We start from the raw sequence: 14,406 nt of genomic DNA, 5'->3' as shown, positions 1-14,406 counted from the left end.
GTAAGCAGCCGTATCCGGGGATCAGACGGAGGCAACATTGTGCAAATTAACTTACATTTCTTTATTGAATGGCAGGCAACGGCCAAACACATTAACACAGCAGATTCTTGGATGCTGGGATGCTCGTGGAGAGTTGGTCCGCAGGAAAGGTGCACACAGCCTGATAGTAGATGCAGGCTGTGCTGGTTCAGGGAGAACTGTGTACATGTAGTGGAACCTGCAGTTCTGGGCTTGAGTCTCCAGACTCACCCTGTGTGCTAGGTAGTAGGAATGAGGCACTAGAAGTTCCTGGGATTGAGATCTGTGGCATGTACCGCTCACTCTGAGAGACTCAATCTTGGAGTGAGACTGCAGAGGAGACACTCTCACCCAGCAGGGGTTTTTTTTTTTTTTTTTAATACTCCCCCTGGTCAGGTGGTAACACATCTCCAATAACACTCCAGATTTGATTACAGAAACTATTGGACAAGTTTCCCATGTTACAGCTTCGTGTGTGGTGTGTGTGCGTGTCACAAGACCACACCACTTTTGTTGAGCTACTCATAAGAGAGCCAGAAAAATGTCTATAACCCTGTCTAAATGTGGTGCAGGCAGTTTTTTAGTGCAAACTACGACATCATTCTGTTGTGGACAGATTAAAAAATCTCCCCCATTATGTATAGTATGCACATATTTTAAACATACACACATATAGCATATATGCATCATATACTTAGACGTGAAGTATACACACACCTCCCATACATACACATACATTCAGTATAAGCCATTTTCTATTACAACCAGGAATAATCTTTTTTGAATTTTGATAACAGGCTTTTTGGGACACAACAATACCTAGCATAGCTAGACTTTAGTGCTAAACTCTCCATCCCCATGACTTTATACAACCAATTTAGATCTCACTCTAAAGTTGCCATTCAAGATGATACCACCACGCTGAGCGACAAAAGAAACATGATATGGAAGGTGTTCAGATGCCCGAGATCATACTGAATGAGGATTATTATGTCCATCTCCGCTGACGGGTTCCCTTAAGGGTGTAAAGTTACGAGGCAAAATATATATTATATACCCCCTACCAAACCCCAACAACCACAGAGAGCATAAAATCACCACCTAGTGATGGCATTCCCGCATTTATATGGCACATTTTCTCACTCAGTGTTGTCTCAACGTACACCTATTAAACTCGCTGTTCCAGTACAATAGTAGTTATTCCCATGCGCTCCAAACCAGGCAGAGAAATTGGGGTAGTAGGGGACCTGTTGCTGCCTTCATTGACCCCAAAGATGGATAACAAGTGATTCACGAGTCAATGTAATGTACAGCAGCTCCTGAATAAATTACATCATGTCGCCTGCATAGCTAAAAAGTTATGCTGCACGGCTCTCAATCTAATAAATCTTGGTCTTGCAGAATGGCTGTAAAATGACTACTGTGTAAATTCTGCAGCCATTTCCCATCATGTAAATACGGCCTAAGGGTCTATTTACAAATGGTGCTTGTGATGTTGGTTAGAATTTTAGGTGTGCAGTTTGTTTGCGAGCCATTGCCCATTTATGTTGCCAGGAAACACTAAGTTACTCATACACAGTATTACAATGTCCTAAATAACCTTCAATTACTCAACATTTAGGGCATAAAAACTACTAATTAGAAAGGCAGCAAGAAGAATCTTCAGAAAAACAGGTCATACTTGGAATCATATAACTATGATAACTATGTTCTCACTTTAGATGTTACAATGTTGACAGACACCCATTTGTTTTATGTGCACTAAAAACACAGAAGGCTGATAAATGAAGTCAGTAGCTTGTGGGTAAATCAGTTAAATCCATGTTTACCAGATGATTGGTTTAAACACAACAATGCAGCATTGAGGGGATGCTCTCTGCTCAGCGCATACCTAGAGTGCCGTCACACATGCATACCTCCCAACCGTCCCATTTTTGACGTGACAGTCCCGTTTTTTGGGCTCTGTACCCGCATCACGGGCGGTTGGGAGAATGTCACGGCTTCCCCCCCCTCTCTCCCGCCTCCTCCTGGCCCCGTAGGGGGGACAGTGGAGGCGGCTGCCGGGGGACAGTGGAGGCGGCTGCTGGGGGACAGTGGAGGCGGCTGCTGGGGGACTATTTACAAATGGTGTTTGTGATGTTGGTGAGAATTTTAGGTGTGCAGTTTGTTTGCGAGCCATTGCCCATTTATGTTGCCAGGAAACACCAAGTTACTCATACACAGTATTACAATGTCCTAAATAACCTTCAATTACTCAACATTTAGGGCATAAAAACTACTAATTAGAAAGGCAGCAAGAAGAATCTTCAGAAAAACAGGTCATACTTGGAATCATATAACTATGATAACTATGTTCTCACTTTAGATGTTACAATGTTGACAGACACCCATTTGTTTTATGTGCACTAAAAACACAGAAGGCTGATAAATGAAGTCAGTAGCTTGTGGGTAAATCAGTTAAATCCATGTTTACCAGATGATTGGTTTAAACACAACAATGCAGCATTGAGGGGATGCTCTCTGCTCAGCGCATACCTAGAGTGCCGTCACACATGCATACCTCCCAACCGTCCCATTTTTGACGTGACAGTCACGTTTTTTGGGCTCTGTACCCGCAACACGGGCGGTTGGGAGAATGTCACGGCTTCCCCCCCTCTCCCCTGCTTTGTCCCGCCTCCTCCTGGCCCCGTAGATAAGGCCTGCAGAGCAGTGGAAGCATTGGAGCCAGGACGAGGCCGGAGGAGAGGACAAGGACAGGAGGGGGCCGGAGGACAGGACAGGAGGGGGCCGGAGGACAGGACAGGAGGGGGCCGGAGGACAGGACAGGAGGGGGCCGGAGGACAGGACAGGAGGGGGCCGGAGGACAGGACAGGAGGAGGACGATGATGATACTGGAGGAGGATGGATAACCGGAGGCCACAGGAGAAGGCTGGAGGACAGGAGGAGGATGGATAACAGGAGGCCACAGAATGAGGAGGATAGAGAACTAGGACCACATCGTGTGAGGAGGGGTGGGGGTAGGAGTACAAATAGGATTATGTATAAATTTGGGAGATTAAATAAAAGTGGAAAACCAAATGTAAAGGGAGGATAAAATTAAAGATGGGTTTTATATGTTGCAGAGTTGCATTAGGTGTAATTATACGGGTCCACGGGGGGTGGGGGCAAAGTAAGGGGCATTGTTCTATGTGGGGACCATCAAGGTCAATATTATACTATGTTTGTGGGTGTGGCAATGGGCGTGGTTTAGAAAAAGGGGGAGGGGCTTTTTGCCCCTCTTTCTCTCGCCCAAAAGTTGGGAGGTATGCACATGCCATTTGTGATGCAGTTTTAAACGCCAAACCTCCAACTCCTCAATTTTACAAACTTCAACTCCAGCTCCACAGTACTGTTTTCCTAGTCACTCTAGCAGTGCTGGAGATAAATGCAGGTATTCCTTCCTAGGGTCTTATTCCTCTGATCTATAGCAGAGGAGCATGTACATAAAGTGCAACACACATTCATCTACACAAAAAGGTAGATTAGAGGTGCAAAGAAGTGCCAACAGGCCACACGCAGCTTGTCAAGCCACGAGTTATGGACTACACTCCAATGAGCACTTCCGTAACATGTGTGTCATAACTGATGGCAGATCATTGGTGTAGGAGACCAGATGGCAGCAAGTGCAGCTGAGAAGTTCTCACTGCTCCTGGGTCCTTTCCTGCTCCTGGTGTAGCTCTGCTTTTGGTCACGACCACCTGCATGGGACAGAGCCACTCATGAGGGAGAGAAGAAATTACAGTGTGGTGCAGGGAGGGAAAAAGGAGCCTTGAAAGACGAGGATTTATTTTTTGTCTGCTATGGGGTCCCCAGTATTATTGTCTGCCTTGGCAGGGTCTCCATTAAAATTTTCAAACTGTACAGGCGGTCCCCTACTTAAGAACACAACTTACAGATGACGCCTAAAATGGACCTCTTGATTTTGATAATATACTGTACCTTAACCCTAGGCTACAATAAACAGCTTTAACAGTTATCAGAGGTGTCTGCAGTTAAGCTTTATTATTAATCCTGGTTCTTCTGACAACCTAACATTTTTAAAATCAAAGTCACAGACCAAAAAACACTTGTTTGGGCTTACAATAATAAAATATACAGTTCCGACTTGCATACAAATTCAACTTAAGAGCCTACAGAACCCATCTTGTACGCAACCCGGAGCCTGCCTGTATTACCATTTCAGCACAAAAAAAAAAAAAAGTGCACTGACTCGAGTCTATGGGAAAAAACTCTGTACTCACCTTTCCTACCCCCCCCCCACAGGTCCTCTTCTGAAGTCCCTGCTGCGTCGCACATACCATGAAGTCAGACGCTTGCCGTCATCATAGTGTGTGTGCCGCCATCGGCTGACGTCATGCTATATGCAATGGCAGCGCGCAGGGACCTGGAGACAGTACCTGCGGGGGTGTCAGAAAGGTGAGTACAAAGTTTTGAGGTTTTTTTTTTTTTTTTTTTTAATAGGCTGGGCATAGGTGGCTGCTGGCTACAGTGGTGGCCAAAAGTATTGGCACCCCTGCAATCACATTCTTTAGTATTAGTATCTTCATTTATTTTGCTTGCAATGAAAAAGCACAAAAGAGAATGAAGAAAGTCAAATCATTGATCATTTTTACACAAAACTCCAAAAATGGTCCGGACAAAAGTATTGGCACCCTCAGCCTAATACTTGATAGCACAACCTTTAGACAAAATAACTGAACAACCGCTTCCGGTAACCATCAATTTGTTTCTCACAATGCTCTGCTGGAATATTAGACCATTCTTTGGCAAACTGCTCCAGGTCCCTGAGATTTGAAGGTGCCTTCTCCAAACTGCCATTGTGAGATCTCTCCACAAGTATTCTATGGGATTCATGTCTGGACTCATTGCTGGCCACCTTAGAAGTCTCCAGTGCTTTCTCTCAAATCATTTCCTAGTGCTTTTTGAAAGGTGTCTTGGCTCATTGTCCTGCTGGAAGACCCATGACCTCTGCGGGAGACCAACTCTCTCACACTGGCCCCTACATTATGCTGCAAAATCATGCACACGGTCCAGTGCCAGAGGCAGCAAAGCAACCCCAAAACATCAGGGAACCTCCGCCATGTTTGACTGTAGGGACCGTGTTGTTTTCTTTGAAGGCCTCTCTTTTTCCTGTAAACTGTATGTTGATGTCTTTTCCCCAAAAAGCTCTACTTTTGTCTCATCTAACCAGAGAACATTCTCCCAAAACGTTTCAGGCTTTCTCAGGTAAGTTTGGGCAAACTCCAGCCTGGCTTTTTTATGTTTCTGTGTAAGAAGTGGGGTCTTCCTGGGTATCCTAACATACAGTCCCTTTTCATTCAGATACCGACGAATAGTACAGGTTGACACTGTTGTACCCTCGGACTGCAGGGCAGCTTGAACTTGTTTGGATGTTAGTAGAGGTTCTTCATCCACCATCTGCCCAATGTTGTGTTGAAATCCCTCGTCAATTTTTATTTTCCGTCCACATCTAGGGAGGTTAGCCACAGTGCCATGGGCTTTAACCCCTTAAGGACGCAGGGTTTTTCGGCTGATTTCTCGCTCTCCAACTTCAAAAATCCATAACTTTTTCATTTTTCCGTGTACAGACCTGTGTGAGGGCTTATTTTGTGCGTAACAAATTTTACTTTCCCGTGATGTTATTTATTTTAACATGCCGTGTACTGCGAGGCTGAAAAAAAATTCCAAATGTGGAAAAATTGAAAAAAAAACGCACGTGCGTCACGTTCTTGTGGGCTCAGTTTTTACGACTTTCACTCTTCGCTCCAAATAACATGCCTACTTTATTCTTTGGTTCGGTGCGATCGCGGGGATACCAAATTTATACAGGTTTTATTGTGTTTTAATACATTTTCAAAAATTAAACGAATGTGTACAAAAAAGAAAAAAAATTTTTTGCCATCTTCTGACGCTAATAACTTTTTCATACTTTAGCGCACGGAGATGTGTGAGGGGTCATTTTTTGCTAAATGAGGCGACGTTTTCATTGCTACCATTTTGAGGTCTGTGCGACATTTTGATCATTTTTTATTTCATTTTTTATGTTATGTAAAAAGGTGTAAAAGTCGCATTTCGGACATTTGGGCGCCATTTCCCGCCTCGGAGATCACCGCCGGCCATAACCGTTTTTATATTTTGATAGATCGGGCATTTTGGGACGCGGCGATACCTAATATGTCTGTGATTTTTACTGTTTGTTATGTTTTATATCCGTTCTAGGGAAAGGGGGGTGATTTGAACTTTTAATATTTTATTAATTTTTTTTATTTTTTAAACTTTTTTTTTCCACTATTTTTTAGACCATCTAGGGTACATTAACCCTAGATGGTCAGATCGCTCCTACCATATACTGCAATACTACAGTATTGCAATATATGGCATTTTTGCAGGTCATACATTACAATGAGCCACTGGCTCATTGTAACGAACCTGCATAAACCATGTAGCCTCGTGTCAAACGAAGACCCGAGGCTACCATGGTAACCAATCGCCGCCCCCCGATGACGTTCGGGGGCGTGGCGATCGAAAAAAAGATGGCGGCGCCCTCGCGCCGCCGTCTTTTAAACGCCGCCGGCGACTTTGCCGGCGGCGTTTAGAGGGTTAATAGCCGCGGTCGGTGCTTGCAAAAACCCCCACCTCTGTATGAAGAGGACTCAGCCCGTGAGCCCTCTTCATCCATCCCTTATACCTCTGCGCCGTAGAGCTACGGCGCAGAGCGTGAAGGGGTTAAACTTATAGACGACACTGTGCACGGTAGACACCGGAACATTCAGGCCTTTGGAGATGGCCTTGTAGCCTTGCGATTGCTCGTTTTCCATTGAAGACAAATGCAATGAAGATAATAATACCAAAGAATTGCAATCATTTTTTGGAAAAAAATGAGTATTATCTGACAGAATTACAGGGATGCCAGTATTTTTGGTGCCACCACTGTATATACAAAGGGGGCAGGCACTGGCCATACACTAAGGGGCCAGGGGGCTGCTGGCCATATACTGAGCGGGTAGGGGACTGCTGGCTATATACTAAGGGGGCTGCTGGCTATATACTGGGGGGCATGTGCTGGCTGGCTATATACCTGGTGTAGGCTGTGACCAATGCATTTCCCACCCTTGGGACTTATAATCAAGTCAATAGGTTTGTGTTAAAAAGAGGTACCTCGGCTTATACTCAAATATATACGTGTATATATCTGGAGACTGTCAGAGTCGGTCCATTTTATCACGACTCACACTTCAGCAATGAAGAAAATCATTTTCAAAGCAGCCAAATGCATGGTAACACATTAAACACATCGCGAATGCCACATTTAAGTGTACCATCAGAAAGATTTGTGAAACAGTAAATGCTGGGACTGCTGCAAGTTACTCTCCTCCTGGCTATGGAGTTTGTAGTCTTATTCCAAACAGAATATTCATCCTAAAATTACGTATTACATGCTCAGATTAAGGGTGATGGCACACGTGGCGTTTTGAACGCCTTTTTGGGCTGTTTCTAAGCTGGCCGTCAAAAACCGCATGCGTTAAAAACCGTGTTAAAAACTTTTTGAAAACCACATGCTTTTTTGACAGGTTTGACCAATTATCTTAATTCAAACTGGTCAAAAAACACATGCGTTTTCAAAAAATGGACAGCTTAAAAAACGGCCCAAAAACGCGTTCAAAACGCCACGTGTGCCATCACCCTACGCATTTCATCAGCTTATTACAGATCGGTAAAACATGTAGTTTTATGAAAACTGTTTAACCCCCGCCGGGTCCCGGTGCATGGAAAGGGCTCGCGTGCTAGCACCGATCGCGGGTGCTTTCACCGCGATCACCTCCGGCAATGCTGCCGGAGGCGTCACGGGGAGCGGTGATCCGTTGCCATGACAGCATCGGGCCTCACGAAGGCCCGAAGCTGTCTCGTTTTAACCTATTCATTACAATGTGCTATCAGCACATTGTAATGAATGAGGAGTAAAATCCCCATATACTGCCATATTGCAGTATGGCAGTATATGGTAGGATCGATCAGACAACCTAGGGTTAAAGTACCCTAGGGAGTCTGAAAAATAGTTAAAGTAAAAAAAAGTTGAAAAAAAAAAAATTATATTAAAAAAACCTAAAAATTCAAATCACCCCCCTTTCCCTAGAACTGATATTAATAAACAGTAAAAATCATAAACACATTAGGTATCACCGCGTCCGAAAATGCCCGATCTATCAAAATATAATAACGGTTTTTCACTGCGTTTAACCCCGTAACGGGGGAAAATAGCGTCCAAAGTCAAAAATGACATTTTTTTGCCATTTTGGAAAATATAAAAAAATTAATAAAAAGTGATCAAAAGGTAGCACAGTCCTAACAATGATAGCAATGAAAACGCCATCAAAAGTCGCAAAAAATGACACCACCCACAGCTTCGTACACCAAAGTATGAAAAAGTTATTAGCGCCAGAAGATGACAAAATCAAAAAAAAAATTTTTGTACAGGAGGTTTTAATTTTTTTAAATGTATGAAAACATTATAAAACCTGTACAAATGTGGTATCCCTGTGATCGTAGCAACCCAAAGAATAAAGTAGACCTGTCATTTGGGGCACACAGTGAAAGCTGTAAAATCCAAGCCCACAAGAAAACGTCGCAAATGTGTTTTTTCACCATTTTCACTGCATTTGGAATTTTTTTCCCGCTTCCCAGTACGCGCCATGGAACATTAAATACCGTCACTACGAAGTGCAATTTGTTACGCAGAAAATAAGCCATAACAGAGCTCTTTATGTGGAAAAATAAAAAAGTTATAGATTTTTGAAGGTGGGGTGTGAAAAATGGAAGTGAAAAAACTAAAAAAGGCCAAGTCGTTAAGGGGTTAAGGAGTTTTTTTTTCCCCAAACCTTATTCTGAGTAGCCTTTCCTAAGCCCTTGGAGTGTCACGATTGTGTTACCTAGCAACCAATCCACAAATATGGAAGTCACACGGATGACACCTATATTACATCAGTATTTTTCACATTCCCATGTACTTTTTTTTGCAGGATAGAGCCGCACACATGAACAACAATAGGACATGTTCTATCCGTTTTCTCAAGGGCAGTAGGCTGATACATGGGGCCATAAAAACAGCTGCCATGTTTGAATGAAATTAATTGGTTTACTATTTTGTATCTTGTAACAGGCAGAATTACTGAGGATTTCCCTTTCTAATTCTGGGGATTTCCATGTTTACCATATGGGTCTCTTAGAACAAAGGATGACTACACAGACAGTAGCAATGAATATCAAGAATAGACAATTGACATTTGCTGGTGGCCATCTTTCGCTACTGTCGGTTTGGCATTCAAGTGTATCGCTGTATGTTCTTGATTGTATACCTAGTGATAACAGCCCTCATGTTTAGGTTCACTCATATTTACAGTTTGTCGTTAACTACCCAACAACACGAGACAATGTACCACAAGAAAAAAAGGAGCTACTCAGTTCTCAATATAAAATTACACCGAAAATGTATTTAATTGTAATAAAAGACAAATTAATTACAACGGATGTTAATGGAAGAAATCCAATATCAATGGTCCAAGTTGGCTAAATTCCTGTACACTCTATAGGGCAGTGGTGGCGAACTTATGGCACGGGTGCCAGAGGTGGCACTCGGAGCCCTTTCTGTGGGCACCCAGGCCTTCACCCCAATTTAGAGTTTGCCAGATAGGACTCAAGGCTTTCCCCTGTGATCCAATACAGACCAGGACGTGCCATGCTCAGTGCTATTTTAAGGCAGCATCCTTGGCTGCCAGGACTACATGAGGAGTGGTAAGGTGTGGATAGAGATGGATTATCGTTGGAGCTCCTGCTCTGGGTTACCTGATCCTTCCTCTGCAGTGGACCCTACCTGGAAGCTACAGTCCACTGTTGTCCATCATCTTTCAATTGTATTGGTGAACTCCAATATTGGAGGACGCCAATACAATTAAAACCGGTGATACAGCAGGGTCCAATAAGTTACTGCTTAAATTGTCATGTGGGCACTTTGTGATATATAAGTGAGTTTTGGTTGTAGCTTGGGCACTCTGTCTCCAAAAGGTTTGCCATCACTGCTATAGGGTATATCCACCAAAGAAGGTAACAGATACTCGTACCCCCTGAGGAAGCGAAACGCGCATTGGGGTGTCCTAGGGATTTCCCTGTTACGCCATAAAATGGGTAAGACACTGGTCTATTACATTTCATTCCACCAACTGTATATACTTTAGTCATTAGTGCAATTCTGCCTAGTATCTATGCACATTGGAGACCCCAAGAGGCATATTTTGTATTTGCATATCTGTTACCTTTTTTGGTGGATATCCCCTATAGCAGTGATGGCAAACCGACCGAGTGCCCAAACTACAACAAAGACCCACTTATTTATCGCAAAGTGCCAACACAGGAATTTAATTTGTGATTTATACTCGCTTCTCTGTCACAGTTTTCATTGATACCAGCACCCTGAGGACACCAATAAAGCAGAAAATAGTCCCAGGTAGAGCTGTCACTTTAAAATACCTCTGCACAGCAAGTCCTGGGCTGTCTGGGACTGCAGGAAGATACCTGGAGTCATCTCTGGTGATGGCCTGAGTGCCCACAGAAAGGGCTCTGAGTGCCACCTCTGGCACCAGTGCCATAGGTTAGCCATCACTGCCCTATAGCAGTGATGGCCAACCTTTTGGAGACAGAGTGCCCAAACTACAAGCAGTAACTTATTGATCCCTTGTGTCAATCGTATTGGTGTCATGAGTACACCAATACAATAGACAACGATGGAGAATTTTGGATTGTAGCTTCCCTCCAGGGTCCCCTGAAGAGGAAGAATCCGGGTTCCCAGAGCAGGAGCTACAACAATAATCTGTCTCTATCCACACTTTCTTGTTCCTGCTGTAACCGTGGCAGCTAAGGATGTCACTTTAAGTTGGCAAGTCCTGGGCTGTATTGGACTTCACGAGGAAGCCTTCAGGCCTGTCTGTAAACTCTGTGTTGGGGTGCCCACAGAAAGGGCTCTGAGTGCCACATCTGGCACCCGTGCCATAGGTTTGCCACCACTGCCCTATAGTGTGTACATGAGTTTAGCCAACTCGGACCATTGAAATTGGATTTCTTCCATTAACATCCATTGTAATTAATTTGTCTTTTATTACAATTAAATAAATTTGTATAATTTTATATTGAGAACTGAGTAGATCTTTTTTTTAATTGTGGTATTTATGATATTTGGGAGTAGTTCCGTATTTTGAAAGTGGAGGGCTAGATGCCCAGTCATATTATGTAACAAAATGAAGATGTGGTATTTGAACACGAGACAACGGATGCCCAAATATCAAGTTTAACCAGTTTGTGTTGCAGAGACATGCTCTGTACATAGAATATAACCGTAAAGTTACAATATAAAAGGGGGTTCAGTCCACTTAGGACACAGGCCTTGGACGTAACACAGGCAAGGTCTTATGTCACAGACCCCTAACATGTTTTAATACTAGCACTGGATTAAAAATGAATATTAAACCTATACGATGATCGGTTGCTGGGAATGCCCTAGGATGTCTAAGAATACAGAATTTTTTTTTTTTTTTAATAAAAACCTATACAGTTTAAATCACCCCCTTACCCTTAGAACAAATATAAAAATCAGTACAAATCATAAAAATATTAGCCATGGTCAAGTCTCAAAATGCCCGATTTATATTAAAAAAAAAAATAAAAAAAATTGTTAGTCCCAGCAGTGAAAGTGATCAAAAAAAAAAAAAAAAAAAATCATACATTCCCCAAAATGATGGAAATAACCTCGTCTCATTACGCAAAAAATAATTACTCCTTATATTCCTTATGAAAAAGATATGGGCCTCAGTATATGGCAAAATAAAGATTTTTTTTTCTACAAAAACAAGATAAAACTTATATAAATTCGGTATCTGCGTGATTGTACAGACCCAAAAAGAGGCGGTGTCATTTGGAAAGCACAGTGAAAGAACATAAAGCCATATCCATATTCAAATGCAGTGATATGTCCATATCACTGTATTTTAATTTTTCTTCCAGCATTTCAGCACACGGCATGAAATATTAAATACTATCACTAGTACAATTTGTTACGCAGAAAACAAGCCCTCATACACCTCTGTACAATGAAATATGAAAAAGTGCAGAGTGAAATATGGAAATGCAGAAATTAAAAAGAGCTGTCTCCTTATGATTACATTGTACCCCGCCGCAGTGTTTGATAGCGTTACCGGAGGTTTCCGGTAACGCTATCACTCCAACACTGCGGCGTCTGATCAAGCACTAGGAGCTGCTTACTTTAGAAAGCAGCTCCTAGTGCCGAATATTTAGGTGACAGGTCCTCTTTAAGGGGTTAATATATAAAAATCAGTGTGTAGACACATGCCCATGAAATGCAAACACATACTAGAGGTTAAGCATATGACATATGTTCTTTAGGGTATGTTCACATGAAGCAAATAAGTTGAAGGCATTGCTAAGGCTAAATGGGGATGTTTAGCTGGGAAACATATGTTTTCCTGTCCTGACACCCTATAGCTTGCAATTCAAGCTCTTGAGTAGTTGTAAACCTCCATCTTGTTCTATCCTAATCATATCACCTTACTGGAATACCTCAGACTTTGTTCTATCGACTATAGCTACCAGTGAAGGGTATGTACACACAGAGGAATGTGTTCAGTCACACATTGTTAACCAAGTACAGATTGCAATAAAAACCTATGTTCACATATTAACACATTTTAGATTTACACCTACATTGTATGTATAACCCATGAACACTAGAACATAAATCACTAAAGCTTACATATGTTTCGCCTCTTTAGTTTATAATGACAGTAGTCTGCAGACAACATCTACACTGTGGTAAAACTCGTGATTTTTTCCGTTTTTCTACACGTTCACAAGTTGTGCGCAATGTCCCAGATGCCAAGCTAACATTTCCACCTCAGAACTGGTTCTCTGCCTTTAGCTTAGTCGCACTCAGTGTTCCCCTTTTTAACCGTCATGGTTTCTATTACTTCTAGAACAGTTCCCTTTACCTCGTAGCTGCACAAGAAATAGACAAAACCATGAGCACTTCTCCCTAGAAGTACAAACCAGTCCGTCTTCATTCACAAGCTGCTTCTAGTCAGGTGGATTAACATGTGCCGCTGGTCAGGGTCTTCTCCTCCCTCATTGACCCCGTCAGTTTGAGAAGCTGCACCTACCTCATTGATCTTCTTATCACTGGTGTCCACATTGGAAAAGTAACAGAATCGTTGAGCTTAGGGGAGGAGTGTGCAAATAGGAAGAAGCTGTGCTGCTGCACTTCAGTGAAGGAGGAACTGAATGGAAGAGAGGGTGTTTTATGAAGTGTTAGGGCACAACCTTTGCACGGTTGTTGTAGCTCCTGAGTAAGGCTACCTGCACAGGACAAAAGAGCCGCATTTTCTACAACTAGCACACGTCCTCATTTGCTTCTATGGGGTCATTCACACGGCTGATAATTTCATGGCCATGTGCATGTGAGGACTGCTCAAGACGTAAAATATAGAGCAGGTCCTATTCCTGCCCATGTTGTGTCATGGGCAGTCATTATAAATGGGCAATTGCACATGAGTGGAGATTACCTGTAGACATACCTTCCAACTTTTTAGCACACCTTTTGCTCCACCATTAACTTCCCCCTTAGTGCCATTCATTTCCCCCTCATAGTTCGCAAACCCTCAGCATTTCCCCCACATTAGCTTCTCCTCCTCTTGTGCCCCCCACAGCAGGTCCCTCTCTTGTGCTCCCCCCAAAGATGCCCTGCCTCTTATTGTGCCTCCCCACAGAAGTTCTCCCTCTTATTGTACCCCCACAGAAGCTCTTATTTTGCACCCCCACCCAGGAGCTCTCACTCTTATTGTGCCTCCCCACAGATGTTCTCCCTCTTATTGTACCCCCACAGAAGCTCTTATTTTGCACCCCCACCCAGGAGCTCTCACTCTTATTGTGCCTCCCCACAGAAGCTCTCCTTCTTATTGTACCCCCACATAAGCTCTCCCTCTTATTGTGCCTCCCCCACAGCAGCTCTCCCTCTTATTTTGCAATTACCCCCCCCCCCCCCCCCCTTCATCCAGGAGCTCCCCCTCTTATTGTGCCCCGAACAGCTTCCCCTATTATGGTGCCCCCATAGTAAAATAATAAACACATAATACACTTAAATAAGCAAATACTATTTTTTTCCTGTCCCCCCTGCAGCTGTTCCTCTCTCCTCTGCTTATGCTGTATGTAACAGTGAAGCCAACAGCCAGGAATGACATCATCACATAATGTGATCACCTGCCAGCTCTACTACACACAGCAAAAGTAGAGTCA

General features: G+C 43.1%; 1 protein-coding gene across 3 annotated transcripts in view; it reads right to left on the bottom strand.

Moving 5' to 3' along the window:
* The window catches only part of B3GNT3 (UDP-GlcNAc:betaGal beta-1,3-N-acetylglucosaminyltransferase 3), a 37,774-nt gene extending 24,260 nt beyond the window's left edge, over positions 1-13,514 (bottom strand). Inside the window, exon 1 of one of the 3 annotated variants that reach the window (XM_072156782.1) lies at positions 13,275-13,514. Coding sequence is in view for 1 of the 3 variants with exons in the window: in XM_072156764.1 (XP_072012865.1) it covers positions 13,107-13,178 (72 nt within the window). In the remaining 2 variants the exon portion in view is untranslated. Of the gene's footprint in view, positions 1-13,106 lie in introns of all 3 variants that reach the window. The other 2 variants (XM_072156789.1, XM_072156764.1) reach the window with 2 other exon arrangements.
* Positions 13,515-14,406: the final 892 nt, after the last annotated feature.

This window comes from Engystomops pustulosus, chromosome 1, assembly GCF_040894005.1.
Source record: "Engystomops pustulosus chromosome 1, aEngPut4.maternal, whole genome shotgun sequence".
NCBI lineage: Eukaryota > Metazoa > Chordata > Amphibia > Anura > Leptodactylidae > Engystomops > Engystomops pustulosus.
Note: the sequence above shows the minus strand (reverse complement) of the source record. Positions and strands in the feature narration are given on the sequence as shown.